The sequence below is a fragment of the Strix aluco genome, chromosome 5, assembly GCF_031877795.1.
Source record: "Strix aluco isolate bStrAlu1 chromosome 5, bStrAlu1.hap1, whole genome shotgun sequence".
Classification (NCBI taxonomy): domain Eukaryota; kingdom Metazoa; phylum Chordata; class Aves; order Strigiformes; family Strigidae; genus Strix; species Strix aluco.
In genome coordinates, this window is record NC_133935.1 from 18,589,485 (window position 1) to 18,610,314 (window position 20,830).

At 41.0% G+C, this 20,830-nt stretch overlaps 1 protein-coding gene and 1 long non-coding RNA gene across 3 annotated transcripts in view; one reads left to right on the forward strand and one right to left on the reverse strand.

The window, feature by feature from the left end:
• The window catches only part of PKP2 (plakophilin 2), a 44,156-nt gene extending 34,318 nt beyond the window's left edge, over positions 1 to 9,838 (reverse strand). The window contains exons 1-2 of the mRNA XM_074826260.1: positions 9,504 to 9,838; positions 1,762 to 1,874 (exon numbers count right to left, since the gene is read on the reverse strand). Coding sequence (XP_074682361.1) covers positions 1,762 to 1,874; positions 9,504 to 9,717 — 327 coding nt within the window. The 5' untranslated portion in view covers positions 9,718 to 9,838. The remainder of the gene's footprint in view (positions 1 to 1,761; positions 1,875 to 9,503) is intronic.
• Positions 9,839 to 10,503: 665 nt separating this feature from the next.
• Positions 10,504 to 19,413, forward strand: LOC141923723 (uncharacterized). 2 transcript variants are annotated; one of them, XR_012623389.1, is made up of 2 exons: positions 10,504 to 10,827; positions 15,046 to 19,413. It is a non-coding gene; the product is annotated as an uncharacterized LOC141923723 (long non-coding RNA). The 2 variants fall into 2 exon arrangements; XR_012623388.1 differs by lacking the exon at positions 10,504 to 10,827 and adding an exon at positions 13,962 to 14,034.
• The last annotated feature ends 1,417 nt before the right edge of the window (positions 19,414 to 20,830 follow it).

Here is a 20,830-nt window from a genome sequence, read left to right on the forward strand (position 1 = left end):
GTTTAGGTGCCATTTGTGACCTCTTCAATTTTTCTACCTTTTTCTTATGCTCTAAATTGGACATCATACTTTATTCAAGACCTTCCAGAACTAAATCAGTTTGGAAGACTATCTGGTCTTGAAATGGAGGCGTCACAGCCCAAGTTTTTTAAAATTAGTAAGCATAGTGACATCCAGCCATAAATCAAAACCCCATATATTTCAGTTCCATGTTGTATTAAAGTTTTGTAATATTAAAGGCATTTTTTAATGTAAACTGAGAAGTTTACACAAGTTATTAATTGAAGGGCCAGTGCTTAGCAGATAGTTGCCAGACTGAAATCCCTTAATTTCACAATTGAGGAGTTTGTGAGGGTGATAATCGACTCACAAAAGGAGTAAAGATTTCTGAAACTAGTAGGCTGAGGCAAGGATCATTGGATTCTGTTTATTCTACAGAAGTTATGCAAGGATATCTTTATCTTTTGTTTGGGGATAAGAAAATTAATGTTTTGTGAAATACTAGACCTTGTGGCTTTTTCTGGCTTTCACACAGCACGAATACCCTCTCTTTCTTTTTTTTTTTATTTTTTTTTTTTTCCCTGTCTGGAAAACGGTAGTATTTTTTTGTGGTTCCTATGTAACCTCCAGTTTTTCTCTTGTTGCTCTCTTCTAGAAAGAAGGGATTCACATCAAATATTATGAACTGGATGAAAGGTGAGAACAGAGGATAGGAGGACAGAAAACTAAATGGTTCTAAGTCTCCCTGTACAGAGCCAGAACTGCTTCATTAACTGGCCAGAATCTGGGCTACTTCCTTTAATGGCAATAAGCCATTCTTGACTAATCTAAAATCAAGAAAGAATTGGCCTCTCTGTATACGGTTATTTATTAAATAAACATTTCTGTTCTCAAGCTGAATTGCTTTCAGTTTACTAATGCTGATCATGCAAAGTGTTGCTATTGAGCTACATGTTGACTTCCAAGTCATATGGTTGCTCCCTCAAATATGTTCATACCAGTTATAAGCTGTGTCACAAACCCTGCAGAAAACCAATTATTTATCTTAGCATTCAGGCCATGAACCCAAGAAAAGTTGGTCAAAATAACAAGTGAATTCATAATTAGACAGTTTAGAAACACCATTGTATTTCAAGGACTCTACTGTTGGAATTCTTGTAATGCTAAAACAAGTTACAACAGGATTATTTTAAATGATAAGGAACACTCTACCTGTCCTCATGAAACTAAAGCAATCTATTTTCCTATGGTTTTGGATGCTGAATTCCCTAACCTCTTTCACCACATTCCCAGGTCCTACCCATGTCATTTGTTACCCTGCAGGATTGCTGGACTTCTTCTAGCAACCTCCAACTGTTCAGCTGGGCGAGCGGCAGCATGGCCTCTGGCTGCTGACTGACCTGCTGCCTGGTGGGACAGATAAAGATCTGACTTGTCACAGTCTTTGCCTTAGTGGGGTGTTAATACTGTTTTTCATTTTCTACCCTGATGCCACTTGTCACAAAACCCACAGGACTGCAAAAAGCCTGTACAACTGAGTTGAATCTAGCCACTGGGCTCAGAAGTCACTGGAAGGGGGGGAAACATTAATAGAACTCAGTTGCAAAAACCTCATTTTCTAGAAATCAGACTTTAAACAGCAAACAAGCAAGCAAGCAAACCTTGAAACACCATCTATGTGCTATTATTTGTGGTAACAAAATGAATAAACTATGTGTGTGATATATTTATTTCTACTCGCTGTCGTCTTCTTTTTCTCACCTGGTTTGACAGGTAATAGGAGAAACCATAAGGAGTTCTTGGTGCAAAATCGTTTTCAGTAATCCCCATGTTATAGACACGCTCTGGAACACTGGATGCACGGTGCAAACTGCCTGTAACCAAAGACTTAATATTAGTAAGATTTTAACAAAACCTGATATTGTTATAAAGGATGATTTACAGTACTAGGGAAAAGTCCCAGTCTTCACTGCCATTAATATATATAAGATGAAAATCAGGCAGGGAAACGATGGAAAGATGTTTGCATTCGGTGTATCACATTCACAACATGGCTAAGCCAAGTTTTCTGAGGATGCAAGCCTTTTTTTCAGTTTCCTACTTATGTTACTTAAAACATTTTTAACTTTTAGAAGTTTTGCTGTTCATGCAGCTATTTAATGAAAAATGTTTTAACAAAGCAAGCTGATGTTTTAAATATCCTAAATAATGACAGATGATCAAGTACTGAGAAAGGGTATCACTGAACAGCTACTAAGAACACTTATTTTCCACTGTAACCACTTTGAATATATATGCATGGTTTACATCAGAGGCTGCCTATAACATGCACAGTACACAAGAAATTAAAATATTGCATCTCTAGATGAGAAACATGGGCTGATGTGTATACCTCTGTTACTGTGCACCCTAGAGATGCAATTTTCACAACGTACCACTGTAAACAAACAGCATACACTGAGTACAGACTGTTTATTTCATAGCGGTCTACCTCAACTGCTGATGTTTCTTCTCCCTTAGGTACTAGTTTAATGATAATGTATTGAAGCAAGTAATGCTCCACTAATCTCAGAGCTTCACCCAGAGCATAAAGTCCATGAAGAAATTCTATGACTGATGGAGGCACGTGGCACATGATGTTGTAAAGTAGGGTTCTTTAATGACACTTCGATTCCACACCTGAAAGGTTCACTAATTTTACAAATAATGTAGAAGATCCACAGTGTATCTGCCCTGATTGTTTTTTTCCATGACACTGCTTGGAAAATAGAACAATGCATTGTGATTATTTCTTTCACTAAAACTGTATTCTTCTTTTAATTAAAAACAAACAAAGCAATCAGAAACTTCAGGATGTTTCTTTTTCACTGATACAATGCATTTTCAAAGAAAAAGTGCTTCTATTAATAATTTTTTTAAAGCAACAGATACTGCTGAAATAACTATTCATTAGATTCCCATGTTACTATGAAAATCTGCATATAGGAATATAAATAACACAGATGGGTTTAATGAGTTGAAACAGAAGTTGAAAGCAAGATTTACCTCAAATCAGTTGTAAAGGGGGCCAGTATGTGCTGCAGAAGTTTAGGCTGAACAGATAACAGTGATTAATAAAGAAGTTAATTGGCCATGAATTTTCAAAATAGCAGATATTACCTGAGATATTACAGAAAAGAAATCTAAAGAATCAATCATTAACTTGGTCAAACTGCTGAAGTCTCCACTTCTAAAACTAGTAGGAGTCATATGCCCATGAGAATTAGGGTGCCAAAACCACAGAGGAAAGTGCCCGTTGGGATGTTTGAAAGCACCTGGTGTACGTGTGCCAAACAGTTGAGGCTTTCAGTTCATGCAGTTAGACTCTGGGCTTCATTAGGTGCTCACAGGTATCCGTAGGAATTTCAGTACACCTGTATCTTTGATCCTTAGAGTCCACAGTTAGTAAAGGGCTCAACAAGGATGAAAATAAACAAGAGACTCATGTAACAAGAATAATTTATGAGTGATTCTCACTAGCACGTAGCTACGTGAATAAGTCCAAATTTGTGTATAACATAATATAGTATAATACAGTACAATATAATAGCAGACTGTAATAATACGAGGACTAATTCAATCACACTTAGTTATTTTGCTTATTTAATCATACTTTCCAATTCGTTCATTTTGGCCATGCGAGACGGAGTTAAACATGTATTAGGTGATTTGTTAAGACACATTCACAGTAACTTTGTGTCATGAGAGAGGAATGATGCAGCTTGGTCAAACTCAGAATTTGGAATGTAATAATTCCTTTGTGACATTACAAGGTTACCATAGACCAAGGGCTACCCAGGCACATGAGAAAGCAGTAAGAGGAAAGTCATTTATATTGCAGAATATTACTGGCAATGTACACCAACATCCAAAATCTACAAATTCATATAAATCTCTCATTTGTGTGATATAATTCCCATATCAATGTATTATTTCAGGTGCCCAGTAAGACTCTGTCTTAGCCTATCACCTGTGCCTGTGCTTTAAAGATTCACTTTATTAACTGCTGCATATTAAAGTACTTTCATATAATAAGTCTTTAAATACAAATACATATACATTTCTGTTTCTTTATAGTTAGAATTTTCTGTCCAGTTTACTTAGTGAGAAATTATTCTGTTATTTATCTACTCAGGGCATAGAGATCCTTTGAGCAAGTATTTTGTGCATTTTTTTACGTAACTCTAAACTCTCTGTCTTTACTAAACAAATAAAAAAAGGAGGATAAATTAAAAACAGCATAGCTATCCATGAACTAGTGGAGGATAAACTACAAATCTAACAGTTCCCTCTGCAAAAGCAAAATACAGTCAATGAGAAATTGTTAACGCTCAGTTATCTTCAAGCAGTCCTCTTTTTTTAATCTTCAGTCTCCCTGTGAAACTACCCATCAGTAAACATTTTTCTCTTTCAGAGATAAACACAGTGTATGTTAGCTTATGGAATTTCACTTTGCATTTACAGTATTTCTCGCTTGCTCTTACCACATCAGTAAATTATTTTGCCAGTATTTTACCTGTAGATTTATCAGGCAGACATAAAATGTGTGTCTTTTTACATTGTGCTGTTTACTTGTGTGAAAAGCCAGTGTGCTAAAGTAAAAAGCGATAACTGAAATGCTGCATCTTTCTGTTAGTTATGAGATGCGGAATAGGTGATCTGATCAAAACTTGCCTCTGCCAGAGAGGCTTCCTTCAGCTTATTTTTATCATACTACAGAAACCTGCATATCTTTTCCACCTCTTAGATTTACTCAGTATTACACATATTCAGAAATCATTAGGCAGTCCTTATATGCTCAGTGCACTGATTTTAAAAAAATAAAGGAAAAAAAAAAGCCACTTTAAAAAAATTTATATTATGGGTCCATTTACTGTTAGAATTAGTATTTTCTAACTGTGACACTCAGCGTTTGAAGTCTCAGAAGAACTCTCTGTTCAGAAAATATGCATATGAATCAGATACTCATCCATAGGGGACAAACACTATTTGAGAGGCCATAGCATACCACACTTGATTTCCAGCAGCCAGTCAAGAAACAGATGGGTATCCTACAGGCCCTGTGTCATGTCTGTCAACCCACGAGGACATTTTCAAAAACTCAGGCACCTCAGACTGCAGCAGACACCCATGTGTGGGCAAGTGAGTGGAACCGTTTATCACAGCTTCCCCTCTCCCCTGACAGTATGAACTAAAGCAGCTCAGGAACACTTTGGATGCGGTTAGTGGAGGAGGAAAAATAAACCCCTTCGCTCTCCTCCACACCTAAAATAAAAGCTGTACAAAAATCACCTGATATCACAACAGTTATGACAAAATTTTGAGACCTGAAAAAATAATTACACTATCAGGAGGAAGACTATATAGATGACTGAGCAAAAATCCCATCTGTCTTCACAGAGGCTCTTCTCAAGGCTCCTTTGTTCCCCTGGATGTCACAGGTCCAACATCTCCAAAGGCCTTGGAAGTTCCTCCCCAGCAATCACTGCCTACAGTTGCAGGCAGATCAATCTCCTGTTTGCTCAGCTTTCAAAACCAACAATGACAAGATGAATCTCTAAGATATATCACTATGAAAAAGACAATTATCCTCCACTGAGGATTTAGGTGTACCAAATTCCCCTTATATCATGTACAGTGTTAACTCTCAGTTGTGAGTCTCCTTCAGTGCTTCTGTATTTGAACAGTTACCATTAAAGTCAAGTCTTGGCTTTAAACCCCTCGCTGCAGGCATCAATGTAGCTGTACCCTGTATGCAGAAGTCTATTCAGGAGTGTGATATTTTCATACATCCTGAGAGCCCACATGCTGAGTATCCATTGTCCACTCTTGCTTAGGGCAGGTGGGTGATTATATCCTCAACAGAGACTCCTAAGTGTTCCTGGACTGTCATCTTTTAATCCTTTTTTATACTCTGACACTCATGATGGACTGAGATGGTGACATTTAAGAATGGCATATCAAAAACTTTACTGAATCACTTAATCTAGAGATCAAAGAGACTTCTTCTTGATCGTGTTCTTTCATCACTCTGTCAGCACATGCCTGGTCCCAAAGGAGTTTTTCTAACATTTTTTACTTTGTGCTGGTCAGTACATTTACACAAGTGCTGAAATTTAAGAAAAAGATTTCTTCTGGCTCAGGATGCTGAGGTGAGGAATTTAATGAAACCAACAAAAAGTGGAAGTCACTGACAAGGAATTTTTTCTACTTCCTTTTCCCACAGAGATATAAACAGAAAACCACTACGAAGCAGTTCACATGGTCAGAATTCTGCAAAATAGAAGATAGAAAACTCTTCCAAACCTTAAAAGCAAGTTTAACAAAAAATACTACTAAGAATTTTAGAAATGAAGAAGTGCGAAGAATAAATAAGGCTCTGATTGTAACCATCTTGTATCTGCTGCTGTTGATTTGGAAATCACTAAGTTTTGATTTTGTTTTTTCTAAACACACTGTGTTTATAAAACTCGGTGTTAGAGAAAGAATCTCTAAGCAGACAGCAGTTCATCAGGCCTTTTGGTTTTGTATGATATATTACTCAATTCTGCCCTCACTTTTTACAATGAAACTGGTAAGGATGTAAAGCATATATTGGAAAGCAGACTTTAGTCCAGTGATCATACTAAAGAAACAGAAATACCACAAATGAAATTAAAAAGGCAATCAAAATCCAAATGGAACAAGATCAGAGGCAAGTGGACTCATAAACAGAATCAAGTTTAATAGACTCCTAAAGTGTACATAAAATATTCAAGTGTTGCATCATATCTGAGCTGAAAAACAGCAGTCATTAAGGTATATGATTCTGAATGCCATTTCTCTGCGATAAGGCTGAACCATCTACCGTTCAGTTTTACCCTTAAATAGCATTCAGAAATTTGATACAGCTGCTTTAGTTGTTCAAAATTTTTAGGGGCATATAATCTTTAATTTATAAAGGTTCAGCAACTGATAAACTGGAAAAGTTGCAGTTGTTGTTAAACTACTGCTTGAAAAACTATTAACAATGTTTGACAACATCTTGAGAAGAGGTGAGGCAGCACATAACTTCAATCATTTGGCTGGTGGATCTGAGGATGACCTGAATTTCTATTATAAAAAAGAAGAAATCCACCCTCAAAAAGGGGGGAAATGAGCATAAAACAGCAAACAATATGGGGGCAGGATGCAAAAAGATGTTTTTTCTTTTAAAAAGAAAAAGGCTCAGCAGACACCTTTAATTTGAAACTCTAAGGAGAAATAATGCTGCTGCTTGACAGAGTACTTCTTGCAGCTTCAAAGCTTCCAGTAGTCAGTGGAAAATGGGTGTGCACAGATGATACGGGTAAGACCTTTACTACCACTGATTTTTCATACCCAGTGGTTATGTGCTTGGCTAATTTTAGGCATGTATGTGAATACTCTGGTTAGGTATGTGCTAAGTACCTTGCTGAACAGAGTCTGAAATACTCCTGCAGATAGGACACTTATATCACAGGGGCCTGCTCCTGCTCCTTCTAAATCTTTGTATCATCTTCCCTGCAATGGCAAACAATATAGGACTGTTGGTGAATATATCTAGAAAACTGTTATAATTCAGAGAAAGTGAGTTATTTTCATGTAAAAGAGTGCATATTTTTAAAAAGTACCCTTTTATGAGAATTCAAATTTTCTCAAAGCATACTAAAATTTTGAGCAAGCCTATATAGAAAGCACATTGGGATATGCTTATATTTTTCAAGAAAGTCAACATGTTGAACTACGATAGGCATTTGATTCACATTACGTATATTTAAGATATAGATACGCACATACATTACATATATATATGTATGTATAAATTCACATGATACATTCCAGTTCTATTTACTTTTTCCTGAGTTTTGCAGTGGGACTACAAAATGTATGGTGAGTTGGGCACAAGAATACAGCTGAAAAAAGTTAATTTTATGCATGAACAATACATGTAACAGACATCATTTGCCGCTCCTGATCCTGAAGCTTAAAAGTTTTGTTGTCTCAAAAATGCAAAGGGCTCAAATACTCGACCTTTAGATAAACAAAGCAAACAAAGACAATATCCCCAAATCCATCAGGTCTGTTAATGTATTCCAGAGAAATTAAGATGAGTTAGGAGGATGGAAACTTTTTCTTCATAGTGTTTACGCATGGTTTAGAGACATGATCTCAGCTTCATGACACTGTATCATTACCTATTACTTCAAGGGCTTTTCCCAGGCGCTCCATCCAGAGAAAAAGAAATTAAGTTACTCTAAAAAGTTTAGAAACCTTACTTAAATGAGGGCAGCCAAGGACTTGCATGTGTAGCTGCACACTGCAGGGCTGTGTGTATGTTTATGCGATTTGTGTGCCTGATTTCTCTGAGCAGATTAGGTCTGTGTCTGCATTGTATGCATTTTTTGCCACAAGGCATTTTTAGATAGAAACCAGATAAAGTACAAGGAAATATTCCTCTGCCTGACAAGACAGATGAGTGAAGTACAGTTATAAATTTAAAGACCTTCAGCTCACAGCTTTTTGCAAATGAAAGGTGACGGCTTCTTTAACGACAACTGAGCAACAGAGTATATAGTGTGTAAGTCAGTCGTATCTTTCTATTTAAAAACAGGATTAAAGTTTTCATGGTAAGGGTTGTTTTGGTTTTGTTTAATTTACTTTGAAAACAACAGGTCTCTTTGCCATGAACAGTTAACACTAAACCCCTCGAGCAGCTTGCCTTTAACCCTCAGCACCTGACAGTCAGTCACCCCGTGGGTGCCTGGCGCTGCTGTGGGACCCTGTTTGGGGCAAAAAGCACAACTGTACGAACCTTACTGACGGATCTGGACTTCTGGCTACAAGATCTCAGAAGCAAGGATTGACTGACGTCAATTTGTATAAGGCATGTCAAAGAACAGGGTAAATGATGTCCGGTAGCATTATCATTCCACGTTCCCTATTCACACCTTTCCTCGAGTTACTTTTCGAAACCTCCTTTTAATTTTTTTTTTTTTTTCATGTGAGGTGAAACAAGGGAAAACATTTCCTACGTTTCCTCCCGTTTTATTTCGCACTCAGGGCCAGTGGGTAAAGCTAAGGTATTAACATAAGCACAGTAAACGGTTGCTGAATTAGGAGAATTTCGGCTCGATCCGGGACCAGCCCCCGCCACTCGCCCGAGTTACAGCGGCGGGGAGGGAGAAACTTCTGACTCACTTGGTTGGGAAAAAGGAAAAGGAAGAGGCGACAGAGTCACCACTTTCTGTCAAGCCCGGTGAAGGGCAGTGGCCGTCACGGCGGCTGCCCGAGCAGCCCGCACCCCCGGCGCCGGGGAAGCCGCGGACACGGCCGCGGCCGCGCGGGGCCAGCTCGGCTCTGGGCGCCGCCGCCCCGCAGCCCCTTCCCGTGCTGCCGTCGCCGCCGAAACCGCCACCAGACCGCACCCAGGGGCGCCGGGACGGGGCGCCAGGGCGGGCACTCACCGTTGTGCAGCGACCCCCGGCTCTTCCTGGCCAGCGTCTGCTGGACCTGCCGGTGGATCCGCAGCGCCTTCTCCTCCCCGGCCCGGCCGCCCGAGAGCTTGAGCCTGGCCTCGGACGGCAGCGCCAGGCTGGAGCTGTCCAGCTCCCCCAGGATCTGCTGGCCCAGCACGGTGCGGATGTAGCCCTGCTCGGCGCCGGGCCCGCGGCCGGCCATGGGCACAGCCGGGCGCCGCTCCGCGCCGCGCCGATAACCTGTTGCGCCGCCGCCGCCTCCCCAGCTCCGGGGCTCCGTCGCCGAGGGCCGAGCCGGGCCGCGCCCAGCACCGCCCCCGGCTCTGCCCCGCCCGCCGCGCAGGTGCCAGGCACGGCCCGCGCCTCCGCCCCGCCCGGGGCGGGGCAGGGGAGGGCGGGCCGCCCCCTCCCCTCCCCTCCCCTCCCCTCCCCTCCCCTCCCCTCCCCTCCCCTCCCCTCCCCTCCCCTCCCCTCCCCTTCCCTCCCCTCCCCTTCCCTTCCCTTCCCTTCCCTTCCCTTCCCTTCCCTTCCCTTCCCTTCCCTTCCCTTCCCTTCCCTTCCCTTCCCTTCCCTTCCCGCCGGGGTGAAGGGTCCGGTGCCGCGGCCCTGCACGGCCCGGGGGACAGCAGGGCCCGTCCCCCCGCCGGGGCGTCCCGGGGCAGCGGGGGCGGCGCAGCCGGTGCCGCCCTGTCCCCCACCCGCCGGCAGACCGGGCACCCCCTGCGGGAACAAAGGCGCGCACACGCTTTAAACTTATAAATATATAGTGTCCTTGTGCACCGTCCCTTACGGATCCTTTGCGTTGTGTTCTGTATTTAAGATACTGCTGTATTTTACACCTAGCTGCATTTCGCGCGCGCCTGTACGCGAGTTTCAACCTACAAGATGCGAAACCGCTTTAAGTATAGCGGTGCCTGCTGTGAAGATCAAACTTTGAGGCGGGATTGTGTTGGGGGCGGGGGGTGTAGAGCTGCTGGTTTGGGAGGTTTTCCTGCTGGCTGGGGTTTTGTCAGGCTGTCCTGAGGATCTGCAGCGATGGATTGAAGCCGTTCCCTTGTGAAGAGGTGGTGAGAGAATTGCGCAATTAAAGGTTGAAAAAACCCCGAGCGGCTCTGCCCCTGCGCGGCCGTGAGTGGCTTGTTAGGCGCTGAAATGCAGCTCAGCGAGACAGGGGAAGGCTGAAGTTCTCACGCTATCTCAGGACACAGCCTGGAGTTACTGTTTAAACAACTCACGGCGGGTTGAAAGGAGGAGGAAAAAGGGAACGGACAATGTCTTGGGGAAAGGAAAGTGCAGTCTTCAGAAAAAGAAGGTGATCCAGAGTTGCATGATTTAAAAAAAAAAGAAAAAAAAATACCAGCAAACTAAATATAGGTGTTTTAACAGAAAAGCTAATGTTTCTTAAAAGCAAAATTAATGTGGCTTTTAACTTCATGTGTTGCTATTTCAGAGACATGTTGGGATTCAAAATGAGCTGGTGTAGCTTGTTTTTCACCAGAAAGCATTGAGGGTACAGGATGGCAGGGGAGAAACTGGGGTGAGCCTTGTCTTAGGGTATACCATGACATAAGAAACTGGGCCACCTTCTTTATTCTCAGAAAACTCAGGATGAGGGGAGGAACTAGCTCTGTGCTGAGGAGTCCAGAATCCTTTTGCCCTGATGTACTCTTTGTCTCTCTTCTATTTTTTTTCTTTAAGAGGGGGAGGGAGGTCTGGCCCTTCTGCTCACTTGGTCTGGCTTATGTCATCCCCTTTTGTTCTAATGTGGCGTATCACAGCAGAGGTCACGTTAATGGCTGTGTAAGGTATGTGAGAATAGTTTCACTGGCTAAGAGAAATGGAGTGACACACTCCTTCCTTATAATTGGGGAAAGGTTATGTATGGAGGCAGAAAGGTTAGAGATAAGCTGTGGGGTACCAGCTGGGAAAGAGGAGCAGGAGTTTGTGGAGAGGAGGAGGTTGAAGGTATGTGGCAGAAGTACAGTGAGATGGGGAAAAATGTAACAGAGAAGTGGAAGGATTAAAAAGTGAAAGAATGGGCAGGATAAGGCAGGAAAAACAATGGGGAAGACACATCACAGCTAGGAAGGAATGTAAACTATGTTAGACCCTTTTGCTGACATACAGACAGTCACAAAAGCACTTCTAGTAAACAATAGATAGTACATTCTCAGCACGTATGAGTGAGGACTACTGAAGAGATTAGAAAATAGTCTAAAAAATGTGAAACATTTCCTCCCCTCCTCCTTTTCACTCTTCTCCATTCCTGAACTCCAGCACAAACATGAATTCTGAATAGTTTTTATAGTTGAAACCAGCTTGGCTTCACGCACAAAATACACCTGAAATGGATTTGAGATTTAGAAAATACTCTTGCAGTGTGTGTCCTCAGATGCCTCGGACACCATATATAGGTTTACAAGCTCTTGGCACATTGGCATTGCCTCTGTTGGAAGAAATGTTAGATTTTATTAACTTTATTTTCGAAGTATGTACATTTATTTGTGCTTGTGAGATCTGTGGCAAAAGAAATGGCAGTTTGCTCTGGGCTTTAAAATCTTTAATAAGATTTCTGAGATAGGTTTCTCTTCTTGTAACTAGGAATGCTGACTGGGAAGTTTGGGGGATTGGGGGAGGGGAGAGAGAAAGAATTTTGCCTGCACAGCAATTCAGACAATGCTTAGCCAAGGTCTGAAATAAAAATGAATTAAGGCTTTTTCTTACCTGAAGAAAATAACTCATGTAACTGATTGCCCCATCAACAGAAATTCCTTGAAGTTGATTTATGTTGGATTAATACTTCTCAACTGAATTGTAAAAAAACCCCTGAGTCTTCTGAGAGGGAAATACTTTACTGGTGCCATTTGCAGATTCAAAGCAACATAGCTGGGATTATCCCTGAATGTATGCAACTTGTGATGCATGATTGCTCATTAGATTTCTGAAAAATAAATTTAATTATGATGCATATAGTGACTAAGGGATGAGGAATCACATACAAAACCATTTCTTTCTGTCCAGTGTTTGATGGAGTCAAGCAGATCAGAAAAACAGATATTTCCTTATAAGACTTACTTCTTACTCTGACCAGATGTGCTTGGCCTAAACCATGTAACCCTTATTCATCAGAATTCTCCCCCAAATAATATTTATATTAAAGTTGTGGTCATTGGTTCTTTCAGTCTTCTTTCCCTTTGCCCCCCCCCCCCCCCCCCCCCCGTGAACAAGCTGGGTTTGTATCTTGGAAACAGATTATTTTCAGCTGCAGGAACCTTTGAGGAAAGAGGTGTAAGTATGAATAATGAGGTGTTCAGTTTAGATGCGAAACAGGTCAACAACAAGGGCTTCATCAATACACACATTATTCCAGTGTGTTTCTCTAGGACCACATGGAAAACGAAGTGCCATTCACTCAGGGTGTTTTGGTTTTTTCCGATCCCGTGGCTGAAGGTGTTCCAGGCAAGTGCAGGTTAGTCAAGAATAGCCGGACTGTTTCTACATCTGTCGTCTTCCTTCTGGTTTAATCTGAGGCACCCAGCCGAGGGCCAGGGAACCGACCCTCCCTGCCAGTGAAGCCCCAGCGAGGAGCGAGAGGCCATGCTGCCACAGCCTGTCCCCTGGCCAGAACAGCAACCCTGACACAGCTCCCTCTCACTGCTCCTGGGAAGGTAACGCTTGCAAAAGCAGACTTGGAGAGTACCCAGGAAGGAGTTAACTCCATGCTTAAAAACCTGAGATTGGTATTTCATTGCAATTTTATTTGCTACAGGAGATAGAACTGAAGTTCAATCCATCTGTCTTTTGCACCAGCCACTTGTATCCCGTACTGTCTTATGTACCTTTCATCCCAGCATCATTTTTGGAAGAAGAGAAAGAGAAGATCATCGGTTTTGTCCTGTAGGATAATTTAAAACAAAGATTTTTTTCAGAGACACCTAGGGGAAAAGTGTTACTTTTGCATTGGTAAAATGAGTGTGATAGCAGTTCTCTGTCTGACAGAGATGTGGCAATAAAAGCATTAAGAGCCGTGATTGGGACTCTCTACCTGAACTAGACAGAGTTCAAGGGCACAGCAAATTGCCTGAGGAAGGAAATCACACATACACCACCCCCCCCCCCCATTAGAACATCACAAACCTTCATTCACTTTGATGAAGTGAGTGTGCAACTGCTGGTTTTGGAAACCCAGGCCATAGCCTAGAGCTGACTAAACATCCTGACTTGAGAAATGTATCAAAACTGCCATGTGGCCATGAGCTTTGCTTTATGACTCAAGAGAGCCAAGGGCTGCAGGAATTCGGGATAGTCCAGAGCTGCAGATAACAGTGGCTCCTCAGGCATACAGCTTTTTTGTTGTGTAGTAGGGCAGGACTAACTTGTGTCCTGACCTGGGTGATAAAGCAGTATTCATTTCATCAGTCTTCCATCAATTTGTTTCTTCCTGCAGCTGGAGGTATTGTTTATTTAGCCCATCTATACCAGGGTGGCAGCTGATGTTGGCTGATGTTGTAGCCCGCAGGTAAAATCTCTGCTTGAGCCACAGACTGTTGAGCGGTTTTGCATGCTGTCACTGCCGCACCGAGCTTGATCTGGTGAAAATGGGATGCTACTTCTAGAGATCTGCTAGAGATGTACATTGGGATGCATTCAACCAGGGAATCTTTTTGGATGCTATGCCCAGCACAAGTTGTGGGGTTAGATTATACTGTGATACATGAGGTAGATAGAACAGTCTCCAAGAGAAAGCAGGGTCACATGTGTGACTGCCCTTGTGTATAATGACATCTGTCTGTCTTTGTGATTCTGTGAAAAGATTTTGACACAGTGAACAAGACATCAGGAACAGAGAGAACTGAGATAAGGTTTTTAACAGGCCTGACTATGAATCAGCTCTGTGGAGATTTCCCAGTGGTGTTCAGGCCTGTTTTACTTGTTAGTGGGCTCCTCTTCACACTGTGGGTAGGGAAGAGTCTGGTTGCACAGCTCCACAGGGAAGATATTTTTTAGTGCTCAAGAGCAGAGGATGCAGGGTTAGTCTAGATTTTATGTCTCCCTGCAGATCCTGTGCGTACAACAGGACCAGCTGCACACTGTGAACTGGAGGGGGGGGCAGCAAGTTTTGGGGGGAGGTGGTAAAGCTCATTCTGTCCTAGCCAGTTAGTATTTTGGGAATAACATTGACTTGACTGCTCTCTTCTTACACAGTTTATCACAGCTGGCTCAAGGTTTGCTAGCAAAGCAGGCAAAACTGAGCAGCAGGGAAGTGTGGGCAAAGTTGGTAACGCTGCATTGCATCACTGATAAAGTAACAGCATGGCCTGTCCATGTTTTGGACTGTTTGCTGCCTGAGTTCCTGCTGCCCTGGGCAATTGCCTGTTCCTAAGGCATGCGCAATTGTCTTCATTTCTTTTCTGTGTGCTGTTTTATCCTACCATTCCTAGTCTCTCTCTTTAGTAATCAAGTGTAAATACTTTAAAAGTGTGATTTTTTTCTTTCTTTCTTTCTTTCTTTCTTTCTTTCTTCTTTTTAGGCTCAGAAATGCACATAACCAGTTACTGGCACAAAGGTGCTCTGCATCTGTCAGCTCTTGAATCATCTGGGCACTGGGGAGACAGCCAGGAAAGATCTAGGAAGACATATTCAAATGGTCTTATCAGATGCTATGCTAAAAAGAGCAACAATGTAATGTGACTTGTTTGCAAGGTTTGGAATGAAAGGAATGAAACAGAGCTAATTTCAGTAAGCTGCGATCACTGCTTTGAGTAACGTGCTTATTCAGTTGTCTCAGGAGTGGTTGTTTTTCCATGCATTAGCATTTTGTTCACTGTAGTAAAAGAACATGTTGTATATGTAGGTGGAGCTATAAATACTCTTAAACTGTTGACACAGGAGCACACTACCAGTGTTTACTGGAGTTGTTATTGCACGCAGTATCATCTAGAGGCTCTGAATTTTATCAGCCCTCTTTTGTTAGCAGCTGCATGTGAGAGATTTTTGTCTTCACCTTATGGTACAAGTAAACAATACATCCAAATGACTGATATCTCATCTTTATATACAAGTCAGGGTTGGAGGAATTAAGTGCTATTCATGAAGAAATATGGTAACACAGAAATTGAAAACCGTTTTTTATTTTTTGGCTCCTAATTCTGAGATGTATGAGATGTGGTTATTGAGGACAATAGTAGAGCAACAATTTAAAGCACTCTTTTTGCTAGTGTTAGTAGAAAGGTTTTTTTACTGGTCATATTTCACCCATCAAAGCATCTTTTGAGATAAAACTAAGATTTTGTGTTTTGTTTTTTGTTTTTAAATAAGAGCTGTCAACACCCCTCCTCCAGGCAAGAATAAAATTATTAGTTTCATTAAAATATCCTAATTTATTTTCCTAGTACATTTAGTGAAGTTGTAGGAAGGGCTAAAGGGACTTGACGACATTTACTCATTTCGTGCTGTAAACTAGGATTAACTATATCTAAAATATCACTGATATCTATCTAATCTGCTTTTAATATGTTATTTAAAGCATGATGGGAGGCTATTGCTATATCATACTGTTTTTCCGCAACCTGAGGATGCACACATGAAAGATCTGTTATAATAGACACTCATCCACATATGCCAGATTAATGCCTCCAGATCAGTCACCATAAGAAAATGACAGAATGTACTAAAACATACAGGAGATTAAGTTGGAAGAAAACTGAAGTCTACATGCATATTCATTTTGGGTTGGACCCTTAACTCTTCTTTAGCAGCTTTGTGCACAAAGCAGTCACAAAGCTCGCTGGTCTGTTTCCTTGGGAAAGGAAAATCTCAGAGAGGCTCCAGTTGCCAGAATAGTTTATAAGCAATCTGTGCGTAAGACCAGCAGGTCCAGCTGGCCAGAAAGAACTGCTGTTGAGAGCTGCTCTAAGAACACAATGATTTCCCAATGGGCTTTTCTTTTTCTTTTTTTTTTTTTCTTTAGTTTTTTTGGGTAAGTCACACTGATTAACTTTTTATGGGCACATTTTTGGTAGTAATTTGCCATGGTTAAGTCAGGTCAGGAAAAATACAGTCCAACCTGATCCTGGCTCAAAATAAATGCAACCAGTTCTGCAGTATAAATGGCTACCTTGTTTCCTATACTTTTTGACCTTCATAAGTCTTTCTCTTTTTCAGGTTTTGTTGTTAGCATAGACAGTGGTGGGTGTAATACAATGAAAAAGTGCATATTCTAGGCATTTCCAGCACAGTTTAGGAAGTGACATAAGAACAGAAAAATGTGTGTCCTGGATCTCACCAAAGATCTAGGTAGCCTACTATGCTGCCATGGTGGCCATGATGCCTAGTATAAAAACAGTGCAAAGCTGGAATAGCACTCCTGCAGCTTACAGCAATGTGCAGCTCAGGGGTGTCTTTAGTCAGAGGCAGTACCTTTGTGTTTAATTGTCTTTAATGATTTTCCTCCATGAATTTGAATAATGTCTTTGCATCACTACTGGGCTTTTGTAATGGGTTATACAGCTTAATTATAGGGTATGAGAAGATATATTCCCTTTTGTGTTTTTTGAATGTACTAGATGATAGTTTCACTTGATGTCATCTATTTCTGGTATTATGAAAAAAAGGGAATAAGAGTTTCTTACTCATCCTCTCTGTGCTACTGATTATACAGTTCACTATTGTGTTCCTCTGCAATTTTTTTTCAGGCTGAAAAGTCCTAACCTTTTAATCACTCTTTGTATGCAAATTGTTTCAGACTGTAGATCATCTTTACTAGCCTTTACTTTTCCAGCTCAGCTCTACCATTTTTAAAACAGGATGCCAGAACTGCACACAGTATTTGAGGAGCTGAGAAACCTTGGATTTATATGGTGATATATTAATTATTTCCTGTTTTCTTCCTTATTCTGCACCTCATAATTCCTTTATGTTCAGTTAGCTTTTCTGACTGCATCAGTGCAGAGGATTCTTTGTTTGGCCTTACGCTTCCTGCAAGGACGTTGAATATAAACATATTTTAGTTACTATTACAGAGTTAGTCCTTGATAGGAACATTGTGACACGAGCCAAAAATACCACTGGGAAGAGAGTCAAAACCCGACTCTCCACTTTGAATTGCCTGACTAGTTTATCCATGAAATATTTATGTACAGTGTCTAAAAACACCCCAGTGTGACATCTAAGTTTACATAAAAGTAATTTAATTCTCCTATTATTATGGTATTTCCAGTCCTGGCAAACTCTCTGAATCTGATGTTTTTCCTAGTTTGTCACTATTGTTAACTATCCTTATCTTGACCTGATTGGTGGTAATGTATATACTTTGCCTTGAGAGTCACTTTTAAATATTTTGCCTGACACTTCTGTATGAGATCTAAGATTTGCAAGTGGACATCCAACCACTGCTGTAGTTTTGGTGCTGTCACAAGGTGTCCATGGTGCTGTAGAATATACATCAGCTTTAATGAGGAAGGTCAAGTGTGTAAACACACAGTTTTAATTTGTGAAAAAGAGCCATAGGTCAAAAGGAACTACCTATAGAGAGTAAGGATGGAAGAAATCCAAAGTTGAATTGCTTGCTTTGTTCCAAAGACTGCAAAATGTTTTACATGTATTCATGAACTAAACTTGACAACATCACCAAAACAGAGTATTTGGCAGCTAGTTCCCTACCTACAGCCATCTACAAAATGAAATGAAACTTGGAGATTTTTCTACAAACATGCTCTAGCTGTGGCTTGATCAATATACTCAAGCACTTTTATGTCCTCCCTATCCTTTGCTTCTTTGTTGCATAATAAATTCATGTATATTTATCAGTACCACAGCATATGCCATATGTTAATCCAGGTGCTATATCTAAACAGTAGAAGTTGTCTGTGCCAGTGGGTTGTTCATTGCTATGTGCTATGTGGCTGAAGTTAAGTATCATTTAAATATTAACAGAAGATTTAGATGTTGTTGCTTCCTTTGCCAGTTTGTGGAATCTTTTAGGTAAATTATAGAAATGTATGCAGTCCCATTTTGGTCTCTGTAGTATCCTGTTTCATTTTTAGCTTAATGAAAATTGTAACTATAGGAATTTCCTTGTCTTGTACACTTTAGATTACTCTGATATACTGTGCTAGCAGCCACTGGATTTCACTCCTCTTTGTCAACTCCAGACAATAACTCTGAGTGGTGTAATGAGATAAAGCACTTCCTGAAAATCTGAAGTAATCCAGCCAAATATCTCCCTGATGTGAAGCCACTGGCAGTAATGGAGATACAGCAAGAATGCATATTGCCTTGGCATCCACTGAATCTGTTTCATTTGGTTTTGGCAGTACGTTTATGATTTTTTTTTTTAAATGAATCAGTCAGTCTCTCCATAATCTGAACCCAGGCTGGCTATTCTTATTCCAGTTGTACTTTTTCCGACACTGATGAAAGTTAATTGATCCCTAGACATGCTGTTGATGATAACTTATATCCTGCTGCTGCAAAAAGCCCGTACCTCAATAGGCAATTTAAACTGGAATATTCAGCTGAAGAGCAGTCTAAGCAGACAAGGACATTTTTTGTCTAGCTCTTAGCTGAAAGAAGGAACTGCATAAAGTTAAGCGGTGTCTGCCACTTCCTGGGAATGCAGTGCAAGTAATTTAAATGGGAAGATCACTGTGGACATCTTCTGTTACTGACAGGCCTCCTGCAAGCCTCTCTAAAAGCCCTGCTGAAAGTTTTCCGTACTAGACCTGGAATCACATGCAGCCAAGGATTGGAATTTCTTCCCCAAACTCTGTTTTTTAACATGGAAAGGACACCAAAGCCTTTCAGTTATTAAATCAATGTTTCGTTTAGAACAATTATTTAAGACGTTTTTGTAGTTAAACAGATGAGGTATAATAAATCTCCCTCCTGCTCACTCTGATCCTTGCAGGTCTGGTTGTTTCTCGTTGCCATCAACCGTCATTGAACAAACCCATACAGCCTCTTCTGGGTTGCTAAGGAAGCATCTGTCTCAGGGTACCATTTCATGCCACCTCTCACACGGGTTGCCGCTGAAACAGTGGTTCCCACTTCTTCCCTCACATTTTCAATTACATGCTTCTGCTTTTTACTTTGTGTTGGGTATAGCAGTAGTTTGGCCACTGGGTAAGAAGGCTTACCTTGCTGCTGCTACAAACTAGAAATTTCTTTTTTGTTTTCTGGGTTAGTTTTCTGTGAGATTGGCAGATGAAGGAGCAGGGTCAAATCTTCTGGCAGTAGCAGGCAGGTAACCTGAAACTGTACAGCTATGGACCCTCTTGCAGGCTGCCCCTCACTTCTCTTGGGAGTCTCTCAGGCCCTGTTGCCACTTCATACCTTTTTCTCCTTTCTTCCTCTCTCCAAAGAGTTCAGTATAACTCAGAATGCAGTAGCCCAGATGAGATGGACCTTGCTGTCTTGCAAGATCCCACACATAAGAGAATGCACAGTATTGGAAGAAAATTAAGGACTTTCATTAAAAATATATAGACATACATATATGTAAAACACATACATGTAATTCATCCATTTTAGATGAAAAAGAAGATGAAAATTAGTGTCTGTGTAGAAACTGCACACAGTTGGAAAACATGCATGAGTTACTTTCCATTAGCTTTCCTCTCACTACTGGGATCCATCACCAACAGCTTGTTTATTCCCTCCTGCCCCAAGTAATTTAGCTTCTCTTTTCTCCATCATAGGGAGATGTCTGAAAAAAAGCTCTGTCTTCACATGATGTATGTTATATTCCACAGCTCTGAATCAAGATCTTGGCAATATTTCAGATCAAGAAAGTTGAATGCTCTTTATATAGATCTCTGGTGTTTTATCAGCTTTCTAGGATTGTTTTTTTCTCTGCTTCCTCTCCTACCCCATTGTGCGAGCTGCTCTGAGCTTTTTGAACTATTGTTCAGTGCTGGGCTGTGTTCTGCTATGAGGTATGGCAGTATGTTAGTAATGGGTGGTGCAACTCTTTTGTGTATGAGCACGCACAGGTATGCACAGACAAGCACAGACTAATGTTCTTATTCTTCCATCCAGGGGAGTTCACTAGAGAGGAAGAAACTCTATATTTCTTATCTACTCATAGCTATGGAACAGGACCACAAATAGTTTTCCAGAGACATCGAGCTTTTAGTCAGTTGCAATTCCGTATGGACAAAAGACCAAAGAACAAATAATTTATGAGGTAAAGAGCATAGATTTATGCATTCATCGGTTCTATGTGGGACCAAGGAATACATGTTTTATCCAAACCAGCGTAGAAGTTTAACCCTTTTTTATTAACATATTCCAAAAACCATAGCAGTATATAGCAG